The sequence below is a fragment of the Meleagris gallopavo genome, unplaced genomic scaffold (assembly GCF_000146605.3).
Source record: "Meleagris gallopavo isolate NT-WF06-2002-E0010 breed Aviagen turkey brand Nicholas breeding stock unplaced genomic scaffold, Turkey_5.1 ChrUn_random_7180001865607, whole genome shotgun sequence".
Lineage (NCBI taxonomy): Eukaryota > Metazoa > Chordata > Aves > Galliformes > Phasianidae > Meleagris > Meleagris gallopavo.
The window spans coordinates 3,300-19,400 of record NW_011130939.1 but is presented as its reverse complement, the minus strand read 5'-3'; the positions used below and the strand labels follow the sequence as shown (position 1 = coordinate 19,400).

Here is a 16,101-nt window from a genome sequence, read left to right as displayed (position 1 = left end):
TACGAGTCAAATTAATTGTAAGCTTTATTGTTTCCCGCAGCCAGATGAGTCTGAAACAGAAATGCAAGGCATGAAAAGATTCCCAATTATAATTATGCACTGAATACATGGAGAGAACATTTCCCGAGTCATTGGAAAGAGCGAATCCTTGTAAGATGACTGGGGGAGCACATTAGGCACAGCAGTGATGAGGCACAGAGCAGAGACCCTGGGATGTCCATAGTGATGCGTCAATCCATGTCCATGTTATCCAAGGAGGAGGCAGCCAGTGGTGGTGGAGCATGGCTGGATCATGCAGCTAGTATTTGGGGCATGGTGGAGGCAGCTTGCAGATGTTCTTGGTGTACTGGGGGCAGTAGGGGATGGGTGGGCAGTAGGTCTTCACTGGGGGACAGTAGGGCTGCACTGGGGGGCAGTAACGCTGCACTGGGGGGCAGAAGGTCTGCACTGGGGGGCAGCACGGCGTCACATAGGTGTACTTGGGCACGGGGACCCTCTGGATGGTGTAATGGCAGGAGGGCTCCGAGTCGTGGCAGGAGGAGCGGGAGCTGTGGCAGGAGGTCTCGTGGCTGTGGCAGGAGGACCCGCGGGAGCACATCTTTATGGAGTGTTGGCAAAGCTGTAGGAAGAAAAAGAGAGATGTCATGCTGGTTCAGCAGCTCCCCTCTAACTTGCTGCATTCTTCCTTGTGTTTTTTTCTGTGTTATTCTGGGGAAGTTCATTCTCCTCTATTTTGTAACACATGGGAGATCCTAACTCCAAAATAGATAATGCTGATTCCTTTTGGGGATACTCAACAGTGGTCCCACTCTGGTGGAAATTTTCCTAGCAAGATATTGCTAATGGTATTTGAAGATTGAAATTTACAACTGGTACTGAGTAGTGATTTAGTTGTTATGTCTCTCCCTTCATTTCCAAGGAGTTTGGGAATTAATTCCATGCTAGCTCCCAAAGGTACCCAGTCACAGACTAAAAACAAGGAAGGCAAAGTCCGAACACAAAACCAGTCAGCCAAAATCCAGTGTGATTTCTGATTCCAAGTGTTAGATAATTCAATATAACCCAACTTACCCTTTGCAGGAGCAGGGAAGAGCACTGAGAAGTGAAGCTGAGTGAAGGAACAGCAGTGGATATGAACTTTTATATGCTCCCAATGGGCTTGTCCAAGAGATTATGCATCCTTTGGCAATGCTGACAATCAACCACGTTCATACTTATCTTGTGTCTAGTGTGTTTTTTTTTTTTTTAGCATTTCCGATTTGACACGGTCAGGAAAACCAATTATTATTTTTCCCTTAACAAGTTAATAGGCAGTGGATTTCCTAATCTGCTTTATAAGAGGATTTTGTAGGCAGTTAAATATTTATATATTATGAACGAACCTAACCCTGGAGTTAAAGAGTGATTTGTCATTGGGCAATCAGCGTTGCATCAACGAGCAGTTCAAAGTGTTGACTCCTACCCTGCCTGCTGCCCCTTGGTTGCTGTGGCAGACTCAAATTTTTGCTGATACATCTGTCGTGACACGAGGGACATTAATTAACAGCCGCAACTCACGTGGACCATCCTTAGAGGGAAGTCCTGATGACTGGCCCAAGTGCACCTAATGCCTCCATCACTGGAGATGACGTTAGAAGGATGTTCCCAATTCCAATTTTTTAATTCCACTCATGAGTTTGCCAACGATTTGCTGTTCTTCCCTTGTGCCATCATACTGTCCTATTTACATCCCTCCTAGAAGGCGAAGGTATCAAATCCCAGCCATTAAGCCAACTGCTAGCTAACACGCATCCTATTTTCAGATCCCAAATCACATTGGGCTCCTGATTTACTTGAACAGTTCTGTAGTTTTTACTCTCTGCAGTGTTTCACCTTTTCTCTTACAATGCTCTACAACTTGACTTTAAGGCAATAAAATGTGTATTCATTCCTATACTTTGATTATTATCCAGATGGGAGCTGCAGGACCCTCAAGGAGCAAACCTTGGATCAGTGCTCCTGCAGGTAGAACAGGAGGGTCTGAAAAGTTGCTAATTGAGCTCATGAGGCAGCAGTTATCCTGACAGAGATATCATTTGGAGTTTGCTTTCATGATAAATTAAGGAAAAAAATCTGGCAGAATAGCGATCTTTTGTGAGATGCTAAATCATGCTGAATTCACCCCAGGGCAGTATGCCTTCATATTTTGGCTAGATTTATTTTACTTCTTGATTTCTCAAGTAAAAAAATTAAGCTAGCCTTGGATAAGGAGAAGCTCACTTGCAGCCCTCTGAACAACCCAGGAGTTATAAGCAATGTGAAAATGGTTCAGCAAGGTTGCTGAAGAGGTATATTTAGGGAGGACCCTGATGTCAGTCCTATTGGGTGCTGTCACCCCAGTGCGGCTACCAGAAATCAGCTGCAAAAGAAGAAATTAATTGTCGAGCTCTTTGTGACACCGATGCGGAGGAACCGGCAGAAGGAAGTGAGCCATCCTGTTCTGAAACAGACATCTCAGCTAGATGGGCTGGCGTCTGGGAGATAAGGATTAACTTAGCTTGTAAAAGCAAAGAGAGGTTTCGCATTTAATTCTGTGTGCAGCATTTGCTGAAAATAGTAATTTGCAGTCCAGTGAAAGAAGGAGGGTTAGAGAAGTCCTTTAGGTGCCTATTTGCATTTATTAGACACCTCAAACCCTTCGTAATTCTGAGTCAGATTAAGAAACGAAGCATGCTGCACTACTGAGTTAGGGAACAGGGACTGGCAGTGCCAGGCAGGGTGCAGGAGAGTTCTCTGTGTGCTGCATGTAAAGGCATCCACCCGCTGTAGGAACGTGGCTGGGATGAATGGCTCTCACTCATTTTGAAACTTTGGCATGTGGGCATTTGGTGATGTGTGGGCAGAGAAGAGCAAGAAACCGTGCTGAGAACACCAGAGGTAAAGATTATTCTTAGGTAAAGACATCAAAGAGTCAACAAATCAAACTTTTTCTGTTTTGGGCAATGCAATTTTATTGGTTCATCTACATGGTTGGAGGATGACACATCATTAAGTAAGGTGCTACCAGGAGAAGCCATTCCCAGCCTTCAGGAGAAGATCAAGGACTGAATGCTTCTTGCTAAATACATCAAAACAGATAAAATTTACTTTTTGAAGGAAATTCTAATCACAGAAGAAAGATTCAAGGATTCACTCCAAATGGGATTTGGGGTTCCCAAATGGGAATCTGGCAGTTCGAGCGTTGGGCATCGAGAGCAGCAGGCAGCCGGTGCAGCTAGTACTTGGGGAATGATGATGGCAGCTTGCAGATGTTCTTGGTATACTGGGGGCAATAGGGGGTGGGTGGGTAATAGGGCTGCACCGGGGGGCAGTAACGCTGTACTGGAGGGCAGAAGGTCTGCACTGGGGGGCAGCACGGCGTCACATAGGTGTACTTGGGCACGGGGACCCTCTGGATGGTGTAATGGCAGGAGGGCTCCGAGTCGTGGCAGGAGGAGCGGGAGCCGTGGCAGGAGGTCTCGTGGCTGTGGCAGGAGGATCCGCGGGAGCACATCTTTATGGAGTGTTGGCAAATCTGTAGCAAGAAAAAAGAGAGATGTCATGCTGGTTCAGCAGCCCCTGCTTTCCCTAATTTGCTCTGGAATTCCCTGTTTTCTTAATTTCTAAATACTCATGAATAAGAAGATGATTTCAATACTGCTTAGATATTGGGAGGTGATTTCCATTCTTTCTTCATTATTTACACGACATTTAACAGATATTAGTGGAAAGATTACACCAAATGTGCATAGCCCATAGGCAGCTCCAGACCCTCCAGTGCTTTTCAAAAACTTCACAAATATTTTTCATAAAGTTCTTTGTCTGTCCTTCTCTATCTTTTTTTTTCTTTTTTTTATTGCCTGTACCTGCAAATCCATATTCCCCTTGTCATTTTCGTTAATAAAACAGCTTCTGTGGGTTACAACAACTTGGTCTCTACCATGAACATGGTCCAGAGTGAATGAGTTCGTACTGTGCTCCAATTCTACAAAGCTTGTATGGAAGCAGATGGTTTCATAGAGAAACTGAGGAGAAATAGAAAAATAGACTCACCCTTTCAGCAACAGGAATGGAGATGTATGGGAGCAGAGGAGCAGATGAGGGAAACCAGGATGAGAGAGCTTTTATACTCTTCCGAAGGGTTATCTGGGACATGAGACATCTCTTGGCAAGTGCAGCATAATTACACATCCCAGCCCATTTCTATCCGCTGTATTCAGCTTCCGACATTTTCCCTTTGATGCACTGTGCTTTTAGCATTCTAATTGTCCCATGGGTTATTAATAGTGCCTTAATTCCTTCACCTCCCTATGAAAGAGATTGGAAGGTATTTTGTGCAAAGTGACGCCAGTGCTGGAGATCCTAATAGATCAGGTCATGGGCAGCGAGCACCCAGCGGAAGCGACATTCGTAAAGCATCATTTCTTCAAGCTGTGCTGGGATGTCACATGGGACAAGAGCCAAACATGATCGCATGTCCATGTGAAAGAAAATTGATTATGAGTGGCAGCTCATGGGGATTATGCTTAGGGCAGGAATATTCTCACTGAATTGCTCAACGGAACCGGAAACTTTAATGAGACATTTGGAATTAGCCCTAAGAAGTTCCTTATTTCTAATTTCAACCTGTCTTTATGGAATGTCCTAACAGTGATATTTCTTTTTTTTTCTCTTGCTATATGTGTTGGCTTTGCCTAAGTGTGCAACACTGTGCTAATAGCAGTGATACCAAACCTCAGAGCGCAATGGTTTGAGGTTCACCCATTGGTCTTAGATCCCGCTCATTTTCCCATAGGTGCAATTACTTTCCATTCTAGGTTCCCTTTGTCCTTCTTTAATTTATTCCTATTATCTCCCAGCGCTTTAAATGAAACACCTTTAGTTTAATTTGGGGAAACGTTTACTAGTTGAGGTGGTAATAAGGTGGCTCACGTTCCTACCTCCATAGAAGGCTGAAGATCTTCAGCTTCATGGTATTGAGGGTGACCCATGAACTTTTAGCTGGGACAGAGCCTTTCTGGTGTTGCTGTCCCACTTCCAGCACTCAGCCACAAGATTTCTGCAGCTCCTGTGGAAATACACAGGGATGGGGCTGTAACTTAAGAAAAACCACACAATCCATCCTGCTGTGCTGGAGACGCACGTTTCCCAGTGGGTTTTCTCCTGAATCATGGGTGAACCCCAGGGTTCCTTCCCATTTCTCCATACAGGTCATGCCCATATAACCCAGCAATTACAATTTCTTGTCACATAAGAGGCAAGAATGTGTCAGCACCAGGATGGCATTGCGGGATTAGGCGTCAGGCAGAACTGATTCTGGGTGATGCTCTGCTGAATCACCGCCATCCCTTGGACCGCCCTATTTGTGTCTGTGCAGTGGTACCACAATGTGCACCACAGTTCTATAAATACTTCTCTCCAAAGTTTTATTTACCTCTCAGCTGGCGGATGCCTTTAGGAATACGCGGTCATGTGCAGGAGTAAATCTGTTGTCATATTAAAGAGAGGTAAAAATAAAGCAGGTGAGTCAGGTGTTGGGAAGGAAAAGCAGCAGACGAAAGGCTGCGGGCAGAGGATGGCAAAGCCCCAGTTCTCCAACAGTGCCTCACACTGAGGTCTCTATAAAATCTCCTCTCCCAGCCCATTCCCTGCAGTTTGACCCCACCTGTCCCCCCGTACCTGTGTTGTAGGCAAAGATATGTGATTGGACTGATGGTTTATAATAACTTATAGACTCCAGCTCTGTTTACTCCCTCCATACAGATCTGGCTCTGCCTAAATCCAAGCACCTTGTTTATTGTAAATAGTGCAGGTGGGAGAGACCTTCTGTGGAATACTCCTTATTTTCTCCCTGATAAATCACACCTAATAACGTCATTCAAAAGGTGCTATCACACAGACAAGGACAAAGCAGGACTGAAAGAAGTCCCAGTTTACTGTAGGAAGGCCCTCAGTATGGGTTATACCTGCTTATCTCAAAAGGTAGCAGGGAAAAAAGTGACAGAAAGAGATGTGCTCTGGGAGCACTCCGGGCCTCTTCCATTTCTGGTGGTTCCTTTTAGCATTCATTGTGCTTTTCCTGGCCCGTTTCTTGTCCCCTCCTCTGCTGCTGACTGGGCTGAGCCATCCCCAGGGAATGCTCTTGGCACTGAGTTGTGATGGCGTTGTGATGACAGGAGGAAAGTGAGAATGGTTTCTTGCTGGATTGGCACAACCCACTTTCCAGCTTCCCTTCTCAGCACTGTGAGCTGAGATAATAGAACCCCAGCTCAGGTGAGATTTGCTGTCTCCACTCCCCACCTCCTCCTCCATCCACTGACACAACACAACGGGCACGTACATGGGAACTTGGACTGCTTTAAAAGCACAAAGATAGCAGATTTTATCTCCCCTTCCCTCAAATGCTTTCAGTCGGGCTCAGGCCCAACTCAGAGCCTCTGTCTGCTTTGGTTTCATCCTCCCAGGGTGGGTTTGGCACCTGTGGCCATGGGACAGGTGCAGATTGTGGCACCATGCAACATCCCTCAGTTCTGTGCTGCACATCTCTGACCCCTTCACCTGCAATCCTCAATGGGAACGATGCCCTCATTGCTTTAATTAACAGTAATAATAAAACAAGTGCTAATAATAAGCTTCTAGTTTCTTTCAAAGGCTCAGTGCTAAGCCTTCGTTAATTAAATACCTGGCACATTACACAGCGCACGGCTCTCAGCCCACGGAGGCATGAATTTTGGCAGCCTCTGCACTGTTGGATGCTGGAGAAGAACCTGAGGACGAGCACGGCACAATGGGAAATACAGCTCACCATTTGATATTCCTGTTTTTCTACCCCTTCTAGGAAAGTTCAGCCCTTTTCTGGATTCTGCTGAGAAAATTCAAGGTGGTTTTTTCCTTTTTTTTTTCCCTCAGCTCTATGTGATGCTCAGTCATGAGTCTCCGGTTCACAATGGGAGTCAATGGTGAGTGCACAGCCTGACTTGTACCCAAGGGGCTTTTTGTAACTGCTGATATTTCATCTAGGCAATACGAGCCCTTGTTGGCATTTTCAGAGGTAGAGTCAGCTTGTGGAAATAATCTATCTAACCCCATATTCTTGATATAGAATAGATCAGAAGGAAGATTACATAGAACCTCTGCTTATGCCCTCTTGTTCGTGGTCACCAGTGAGTCCCAGGCTTCCTAAAGGGAGCCACATAAGGATAACTCCATATTGCAAATCTAAGGCTTTGTTTTTAGCTCTTTCAGAACATGCCAGGACTCTGAGCCCTAGGGCCAGCCATTGCACAGGATGGCTTTAACCTTCAACCCAGACAGTTTTGCCCAGCCTGGCATCTGGATTTGTCTGGCAAATGCACAAGGGGTGGGGACGGAAGCCTTGATGTATTGCTGCAATGGAAAGGGGGAAGCAGTCTGCAATGTGGAAGGCAGCTTTCATTCACAAAGCTGAGATGGTGATGATGCTAAAAGTGGTTAACGGTGGACAGACAACGAGGACACCGGCACGTTTTATGAGCCTTACATTTTAATATCACATCTTTGCTACTGGATACAGAAGCAGGAAAATAACGGATACAAATGCAAGAGGGCAAATCACATTTCTGATGTGCCAATGCCACGTCACAGCATCAGGAGAGGCAATATGTGCTGGGTAGAAGGGGCAGGAGCTGCCCCTACTCAGGGCTGTGCCCTGCAGAGGTGAGGGATGAGCATAGCCCCTTCACTTTTGCTGCTGCGTGGGCCACTGCGCCGGCTGCTTGATCTGCTGCTGTTGCTGCTGGCATGGAACGGGAGCCACGGGGCCCTGAGCGGGCACGGTGACCACGGGGCCCTGAGGCTGCAGGACCACCACGGGCGTCACGTCCTGCACGGCGCTCACTTCGTGGCAGGTGACCTCCTCAGAGCCATGGCAGGAGGAACCCCCGCTGTGGCAGGAGGAGCTCTCAGAGCTGTGGCAGCCTCTGTCAGCACGGGAGCACATCTTTGGTCAGAGCAGGAGCACTGGAAAGGAGAAGAGCCTTGAGTTGAGATGCACGCACCTTTCCATGCTCTGCTTTGCATTCAGATTTCCTCTGTGTGTTTCCGTACCCAGCAGGATTGACTCCTCCACCCATCCCGCTTCCCCTCTTCGGGGCTTTGCTTCCACATCACCACCCCACTCAGTGCCCCCACTGTCACCCTGATCTCCGTGTCATTCAAGCTTCACATTCCTGCTCTCCCTGGGTGCACCTCACAGGCACTCGTGCAGGATGTGCTGCAATAATCCATGCCACGAAGAAGTGGATGCGCTGCCTGCTGTCAATTTATATTGCAGCAGCACTTGGACAAAGAGCCGCAAAATGGGGTTCCCTGGCACAGGTGGTAAATTTACAGCCAGGACTGGTGGTATTGGAGACCCAGCAGAATACGTTTTCAAAGCCAGGTGGTCAAAATGAAGGAACTCCTGTGCCTCCCTCCCTCTTTGTGCCGTCTTCACTCTCTGTGTGCCCTGCAGACCCTCAGCTCATTTCTGCCTAATGCACCAGGGCACGAGGAGCACTCTATGCACACATTTGACCCCCTGGGAGGGAGCAAGCCCCTGGGGCTGAGGTTGCAAGAAGGCAGGAGGCACACAGGCTGTGCTCATAGAGCTGGAGGCTCTCCGGGCTGCTCCTGCCACTCTGAGATTAGATCTGCTTTCTCCGTTGTTTCCTGGACTTCTTCAGGGAGAGCTTAATACTTACAACCCACAAACATTCACATTTTCTAAAGCGGCTTACTGAAGGAGTCAGGCTCATTAATGCAATTAAAGCCCCATCTCTCATTCATTCCCACATCCCCTGCTTTACTCCTTTTATTTCCAGCCCATCCTTTGATAACTAGAAACCTGAAGCAACTCTGTCCTGGCTACAAATTCTGCTTCCTAGCAGAGGCAGATAGAGAGCTGTGATGGAGCAGAATTGCTTCTGCCCATGAAACAGAACCTCCATAGTCTCAGCACCTGCAGAAGGAGCCATTCCTATAAGAGCACAGCACAGCTCCATTCTGCACATTTCCCTGGCAATGCAATGTTGGCCATGCAGCAAACACTCACCTTGTCTGGAAAGGTTGCTCAGAGGGAACGGATCCGAGTGAATGAGCTCCTCTCCCATTTGGGAACTTTTATATGGTTCCTCGCTCTCTTCCTGAAAACCCCTGGGGAAAATGACCAACGTATTTACAAAACAGCCCCACCTTAATTACCCACACCTTCAAAAGCTTATTCAACCCGGTTCCTTTGATTGACTTGTCATACGGTAGATTGTCTTCCTTGTGTTACACAGCTTTAATTGCCACCCTGCCCTACACGGGTTGTAATGCACGAAGAGTGAAAACCGTGTGGGTGGCTTGGCTGTCTCACTGTCATGCCAGGATGAGTTTTCTATTGCAAAACGGATGGCAAAGGTGGCAGATTTTGGGTTTCTGCCTTGCTGAAATCTCTCACCCAAAGCCTGGGGAGGAGGAGAGGTGATGGTGCAGGGTGAGGGTCTTCCTTCAGTCCCAGAAATGAGGCACTCTGTTAGAAAGTCCTCACCACACATCCCCTATGAGCATTCTCCAGGTGCTCTCATCCATCAGACATCCGGAGCTGCCAGCCAGTGGTGTGGTTCTGCAGTGCCACTCTTGTCCCCCTCTGTCTGCCTGCATCATTTCCTACAGCAATCAAAGGAGGATAACGAAGCGGGGGCATTGGGCATACTGAGAGCTGCAAAGTGCCTTGGCAAAGCCAGGGAGGAATGCTGACTGCTTCAGGAAGCCTTGGCTTAAATCTGTAAATAAAGCGTGCATGCAGCACTGTTCTTCTACTCATCTTCCTTCCATTTGTGCCTGATATTTACAGCCATTCACTGGTATTGACACAGTGACTACTAATATTCATTGTCTATGTTTTTTCCTGGCCAACACTGGCAAGCACGGAACAGAATTGCTCTTTTAAAATATCTGTTTTTATACTTCTTGATTTTTTCCCCTGACATCTTTGCCTGCAGTGGCCGTTGTCCGTGATGGGAAACACGCACCGACAGCCGCTGATTGAGCAAAGCCCAGGTGTGAGCAAGCCGTGAGCAAGGTGCTGAGGTCAGGGCCTGTCACCCAGCTCACCCCACTCTTCCCTGGTGCTCTGGGTGCAAAGCAGCAGCTGTTGCAACCCTGGCTGCTCACCGGCCCCTGCAATCCCCATGTGCAACCACAGCTTTGCATTTCACCACCACTTACTCAGCTCCTGGCCCAGAGCTGAGCTGCAGCAGCCCTGATCTCTCCTTTTCCTGACCATGCTGTGCTGTTACAGCAGCATACAGTGCTTTTACTTGTTTTGCACCTCAGCTCCCTCTGCAATCGTGAGGTTTTGGTGGTCTGAGATTGATGGAACCTCAGGATTAGCTCCTACTCGCTATCTCCAAAGCCATTCCTTTAGTTTCTATCCAGAGGCATCGGGTGGGACTTTCATCCAGCAGCCAGACTCCTGTTGGTGGTTCATCTTGCCTACTTACAAACAGAAGCATAGTGACTACAGCATTTGCAAGCAGCAACATGCGTGGGGATGCTATCGCAGAGCTGCAGCCATGAGAAGTGAATGATTCCTCCCTGCATGAACAGTGAGCAGGAGGAAATGTGCAGATGTGAGAGAGTGCACCAGCTGCACAACTCTGCATCTCTCCAGATGTGGAGGGAGAAGCCCCATTTGCTGGAGTGCAAAGAACAGCAGAAGGACACAGCCCTGCAGCACAGATACAAGAGCATCCTCCTCTGCTGGGTTCATTTAATATTACGTTCCAGCTCATTTATCACCTAAGCTTGTGCAGTACTTTTTGAGAGGAGCCTCAATGAACCACACAAGTGGGACAGGGAATTAGAAATGGACTTTTCAAGTGTTTTTTACCTTTTTTTTTTTTAGTTTGAGGTGTATGAGATTTTGGAGTGGTTTTAGGCCAGTTTGTTGAATAGATGTCTGTGGATGCTGTGGGTTTTATTAGGTTTTGGAAGTTGTTGGAGCTTTCTGAGTGCTCCACTCCCTCTGATCCCAGCAGACGAAGCAGGGAGAATAAGACGAACCAATAATGAAGTGTTAGATTTGAGAAACATGAGTAGATGCCAATAAATGATAACGCTGTCTAATTTTAGAATGGAAATTATTATGGCGGGTGACAAAATCTTGAGTAATGCTCCCGGCACCGCAGCTCTCCATCTTACAACACTTGGCTGTGTGCAAGTTCCCATTGTGACCCTGAGTATAGGGCTGGGAGCTGCAGTGTTGTAGGAAAAGTAGAATCATAGAATCATAGGATGGCCTGGGTTAAAAAGGACCACAATGACCATCAGTTCCAACCCCCTGCTATGTGCAGGGTCACCAACCACCAGACCAGGCTGCCACATCCAGCCTGGCCTTGGAAGCCTCCAGGGATGGGGCATCCACAACCTCCTTGAGCAACCTGTTCCAGTGCTTCAATACCCTCTGTGTGAAAAACTTCCTCCTAATACCTAATCTAAACCTCCCCTGTCTCCATTTAAGACATCCCCCTTGTCCTATCATTCCCCACCCTCACGAACAGCCATTCCCCCTCCTGTTTATATACTCCATTCAAGTACTGGAAGGAAGATCAGGGGAAGTTTTATGGGTGTTCGTGGAGCTGGAAGAGCCAGAATCCTCTCAGGTGGGTGAAAACAGAAATGGCAAAACATATTTTACAAATGTAGTTGTGTGTCCTTTTCTCTCCCTTTAAGCGGGCGCAGAGCTATGGGTGCCTTTTGTTCCGTTACTGATATTTATAGAGAACAATCCTGGAGCTCTAAATATTTGGCCAACACCATCACTGGTACTTGAGCACCTCTGCTCTGAACCGTCAGCTCAGCACAGAGGAACCATCCTCTCCCTCCTCCTAAATTAGGGCCTGATCCTATCGCACAGTGCCACGAAGCAGGTTGCTGCGAGCAACAAAACCAGCTCACTGGAGTTGCCTCACACTGTTGGTGCAAGCACATGTCTACGTGCTCAGCTTGCGCCATCTCCTGCAATCTGCCGGATGGGGGCCGGCCATGAAATTGGTCCCAGTAAACAGAGCTGCATTCTCAAGGTCACGTAGTAAATAATAATCATGGGGAAATCACCTGGGCATTCTGCAGCTCTGCTTGTAGGGGCCGGGCTGTGTGCAGTGCTGAGGGGCCCCATTGGGCGCAGCACAAGGGGCTTTGATGTCTCCCAGAGCCAGGAAGCAGCTTTTCCTGCTGTTGTAAATAGCGTATTTTAATTGTGTTAAAATCAACGTGACATTTAATTAATTTAGTTGTAAAGTACATATCGTATCAATAGGAAAATCAATCTTCTGTAGCCCATCTTGAAGTGATCTCTTTGGATGTCTTGTACATATGTCAAATGAAGGAGAGAAGAATGAAGCAAATTATCCTGGTGCTGATGTTCCTATAGAGCATGAGGTTTGATTTCTCAACCCAAGAGAAAAATGAGAAGGAAGGAAGGAATCTTTTCCCAACCTATGAGAAAAAGGAGAGGGTGGAAGGGATTTTTTCCTGTCACTGAAGCACAGGTTCCCTTCCCGATGCAGGAAGAACAGCCTGATGGGAGGAATGCAGAGCTCCTGGTCCATGGTAAAAGTTGCAGCGTGGCACTTCTGGAGCACAGAGTGAGATCTGTAGGGTTCTTCATTTCTTCTGGCTGGGGGGCCACTGGCAGCTCTGCTTGATCTGTTGGGGCTCAATGTCGGGAATGACCACGGGGCACTTCTGCTGCATGACCTGTGCCATCCCAGCACCTCCAGAGCTGAGCTCTTCCCCGGTGCCATAGCCCGATGCACCACCATACAGCCCCTGCCCAGCACTTGTGCTTACAGCCTTTTGCCTCTGTGATGCATCATAGCCATAGCCAGAACCTCTCTCAACACCCAATTTCCCACTGTAGCATCCTGATCCTCCACCACCTGCTGAACCACCAGCCATACCCCATCCCCTGTCCTCAGTGCCATATCCCACTGCCCCCCGGGGGCTGTAGGTTGGGACTGTCCCTCCCGTTGTGCTCCATCCAGATGCCCCCTCGCTATCACCCCCAGATATTACAACAACCCCATCGCTGCTGGGTGTGCACCCCGCTGTGATGCTATAGGGGAAGGATGTGGGTGCAGCTCCCCGGCTGTAGGTGATGGAGCCCTCTCCGCTGCAGAAGATGGAGCCACGTCCCTGCAGGCTCGGAGTGCCCCCGTAGTGTGAGGAGATGCCATTGCTGTAACCCCTGTTCTGGCGGGAGCATCTCCCTCGGAAAAATTGAAAGATCTGAAAGAAGAAAAAGAAAACAACACCCATTATTGCTTCATTTTTACACCATGGCCATGTCCCGTGGCAATGCTCTGCTCTTTTTCAAATAGGAGAACATTTACTGGGACATTTCCTGTTTCCTATTTCTAGGCTGCATTTCTGGAGAATCAAAAGCTGAACTAATTTAATACCTCGGAACTGCTGCAGTTTTCCCCTCTCAATTCTCAGGCTGAGCTGTAAAGATAGCACGGATTATCCCTGATTCTGCTTTTAAAGTGTTGCAAGAGCGGTGTATCAGGATTTCCAAGCAAGGCGACATTGCTGGCTGCATTGTTATACCCATTGCATTCCCAGTGGGATTTAGATAAGCAGCACAGCTGTGAGAGGTGCGTAACCACCATGAAGGACAACACAGACTTGTCATTAAATCATATAAAACAGATGTCCCACACCTTATAAACATGTTGGAAGCATTGATGGCTCTGCTGGTCCCAATGTGCTGAGCCCACCACAGGCTTAGCTGGGTGTTCAGCCTGCGTGTGGCTCCCAGCGGTCTGATTTCACCTCTCCTCCCAGCAGCAAAATGGGAGTGCAATAATGGATGCACCATAGCTAGAAGCACCAGAACAGTGCTAAGGATGCTCAGGCAGTGGGGTACTGTTGCAGATACACCCCGAGATCCCAAATGAAGCCATCCAACTCCCATGAATATGCCATCATAAAGCTGCAGAAAAAGCAAACTTACCCTCCTCAGCCATCGGAAACACATTTAGAAGGTTAAAGTTGACTGAATGAACAGCTTTAAGACACGGGAACTTTTATACGGTGTTTAGCATAGATGGGAAGTGAGACACCTTAAGGAATGGCAATGATTTATTTACCAATCGAACACTGATCTCAATGTTTGCTTTGACTCATGACAACCGATCAATATCTCCCCGTTGTCCTGCATGCGGCAGTAATTGCTACTCCTGCTTAATAACCCCATTTTTCTGCCTAATGACTTTATTCCTGTCCTCCTGCCCTGAGCAAGGACAGCTGCGAGGCAGATCTGCTGGGGGAGGTGAGTGGGAGTGTGGGTGTAAGAGATGCTGAGCATGAGGATTGGTGCATGCAGTGAGCGGAGAAGGGGCAGAAAGATGTGGTTCAGCAGCATGACACCATTTGCAACACAGGCATCACTGCAAGGGCAGATGGGGTCAGCAGGTATCCAGGATGGAGGGGATGCAGCCCAGGGCTGCACACAGCACCTGATCTCTCCATCCTTTCACTGATGGCTCCATAGAGACATTATCTAAAGAGGACATTTGCCTTTGAGTCGGAGTAAAGCAGCCAGCTTGGGTGATTTGTGAGGATGCTACAGGGAAAGGTTAAGGATCCTGGAGATAATTGCAGAGGTTTAAATGCCCAAACACCTAAACCCAGTGTGGCAGGATTATTCCTGGCATGGAAGAGTCATCCACCAGCTGCCTTCCTTCTGCATCTACCTGTGCTGTGCCCTTGGGAAGACCATGGAGCACCAGGATCTGATCGTATGTGCTGAGGATGTGCAGTGGCTGTGCTGGTGCCACTGCCTTGCATGGTGTCCACACAAAGTCCCCGTGCTCAGCTCAGCTCGTGGTGCTGGACCAGATCTGTTCAACTCTGAGCAGTTTCCCCAGAGAGGCAGTGAGTCCCAGCTTTGGCAACAGGCCACATTTACTGGACAGCGAGCAGCACAAAGAGGTGGTGCTGCTGCCCTCAGCATTTCATTTCAAAGCAGGTTGCCAAACACGGACAAGGAGGAATTAAGGCCTGGCGGCATAGTGTGGTATGCTTTCACAGCCTAAGGGCTGTGCTGCTGGCTTTATTTCCTTCTGCTGGCCCAGGGAACATTCAGCCAACGCCGTGTGGGAGGCTTTCCTCTGGGCAGAGCTGCTCTGAGTTTTGCAAAGCTGGGTGGGAAGGTGTACCACAAAGACATGGACATTGGTATGGCATTGGGCCACTCTGGGCAGTGATAACTGCTAATGTGGACTGTCCCTGCTTCCACTGCTTCAGGTTGGAACCCAACAGCCTCAGCTGCACCATCCAGCAGATCTGTGTTGCTACACGGGCATCAACATTGGGTGCTGCTGTCCCAGAGGAGTCAGAGCCATGAGCTGGGGTGACAGTGAAAGGGAAACATCAATGCAGGAGTCAAGCGGACAATGGAAGCTGTGGGTGTTTGATGCTTTAGAATATGTTGTTGCTCTACTTTGGAGTCAGAGAAAAAGAAAGGTGCAACAGCCTCCTGGACTCTATGGTGCATTGGCTTTAGAGCTGTGACAATGCAATGCTGAACTTCTCAATGGAGGACTCAATTAACTTACCAGATATATTTCTTGCTACAAGATATTGAGATGCTCTGTGAGAAAGCAAGAAAAAAGAAACTAAAATATGTCTACTTTCTGATGTCACGATATTTATTAGGCACTACAAATGCTCACTGAAAATTGAGCAGAATTTGGCCAAAGCAGTCACAAAAACGGCATGGGGCAAAACATTGTTAAGGCCAGAGTTCATGGCATAGCGATGGAGCATCAAGGGGCGAGAAGAGGACACATGGTGGGGAGGCAGATGAACATGGGAAAGAGGACAAGGCAGCAGAGAAAGGTAGGGCTGTTACTGCTGAGTGCTGGGCTGCTGGGGGCGTTCACTTCTGCTGGCCGGGGAAGTAGCAGGCCTGCTTGGTCTGGTGGCTCTGGATGTGAGGAATGACAATGGGGCATTTCTGCTGCGAGGACTGGCCGTACCCAGCATTGCCTCCTCCGGAGCTGACAATGATGG

The 16,101-nt window shown here is 48.1% G+C and overlaps 3 protein-coding genes across 3 annotated transcripts in view; all 3 read right to left on the bottom strand.

Annotated features, from left to right (window-relative positions):
• Nucleotides 1-39: 39 nt before the first annotated feature.
• LOC104916009 (putative small proline-rich protein 5) lies at nucleotides 40-613 on the bottom strand. The gene has a single exon (XM_031557579.1). It carries the CDS (start codon nucleotides 596-598, stop codon nucleotides 299-301), a length of 300 nt encoding a protein of 99 aa, XP_031413439.1. The 5' UTR covers nucleotides 599-613; the 3' UTR covers nucleotides 40-298.
• Nucleotides 614-2,990: 2,377 nt separating this feature from the next.
• On the bottom strand, nucleotides 2,991-3,548 carry LOC116217659 (putative small proline-rich protein 5). The gene has a single exon (XM_031557580.1). The coding sequence runs from the start codon at nucleotides 3,530-3,532 to the stop codon at nucleotides 3,254-3,256; it is 279 nt and encodes a 92-aa protein (XP_031413440.1). The 5' UTR covers nucleotides 3,533-3,548; the 3' UTR covers nucleotides 2,991-3,253.
• A 9,139-nt stretch (nucleotides 3,549-12,687) lies between these two features.
• Nucleotides 12,688-16,101, bottom strand: part of LOC104916008 (keratin, type I cytoskeletal 9-like) — a 6,699-nt gene continuing 3,285 nt past the window's right edge. Inside the window, exon 2 of the mRNA XM_010726980.1 lies at nucleotides 12,688-13,311. Within this exon, the coding sequence (XP_010725282.1) occupies nucleotides 12,688-13,311 (624 nt within the window). The remainder of the gene's footprint in view (nucleotides 13,312-16,101) is intronic.

Coding starts and splice junctions, on each gene's coding strand:
- LOC116217659 (XM_031557580.1), bottom strand. CDS start 3,532: ATGTGCTCCCGCGGATCCTCCTGCCACAGCCACGAGACCTCCTGCCAC.
- LOC104916009 (XM_031557579.1), bottom strand. CDS start 598: ATGTGCTCCCGCGGGTCCTCCTGCCACAGCCACGAGACCTCCTGCCAC.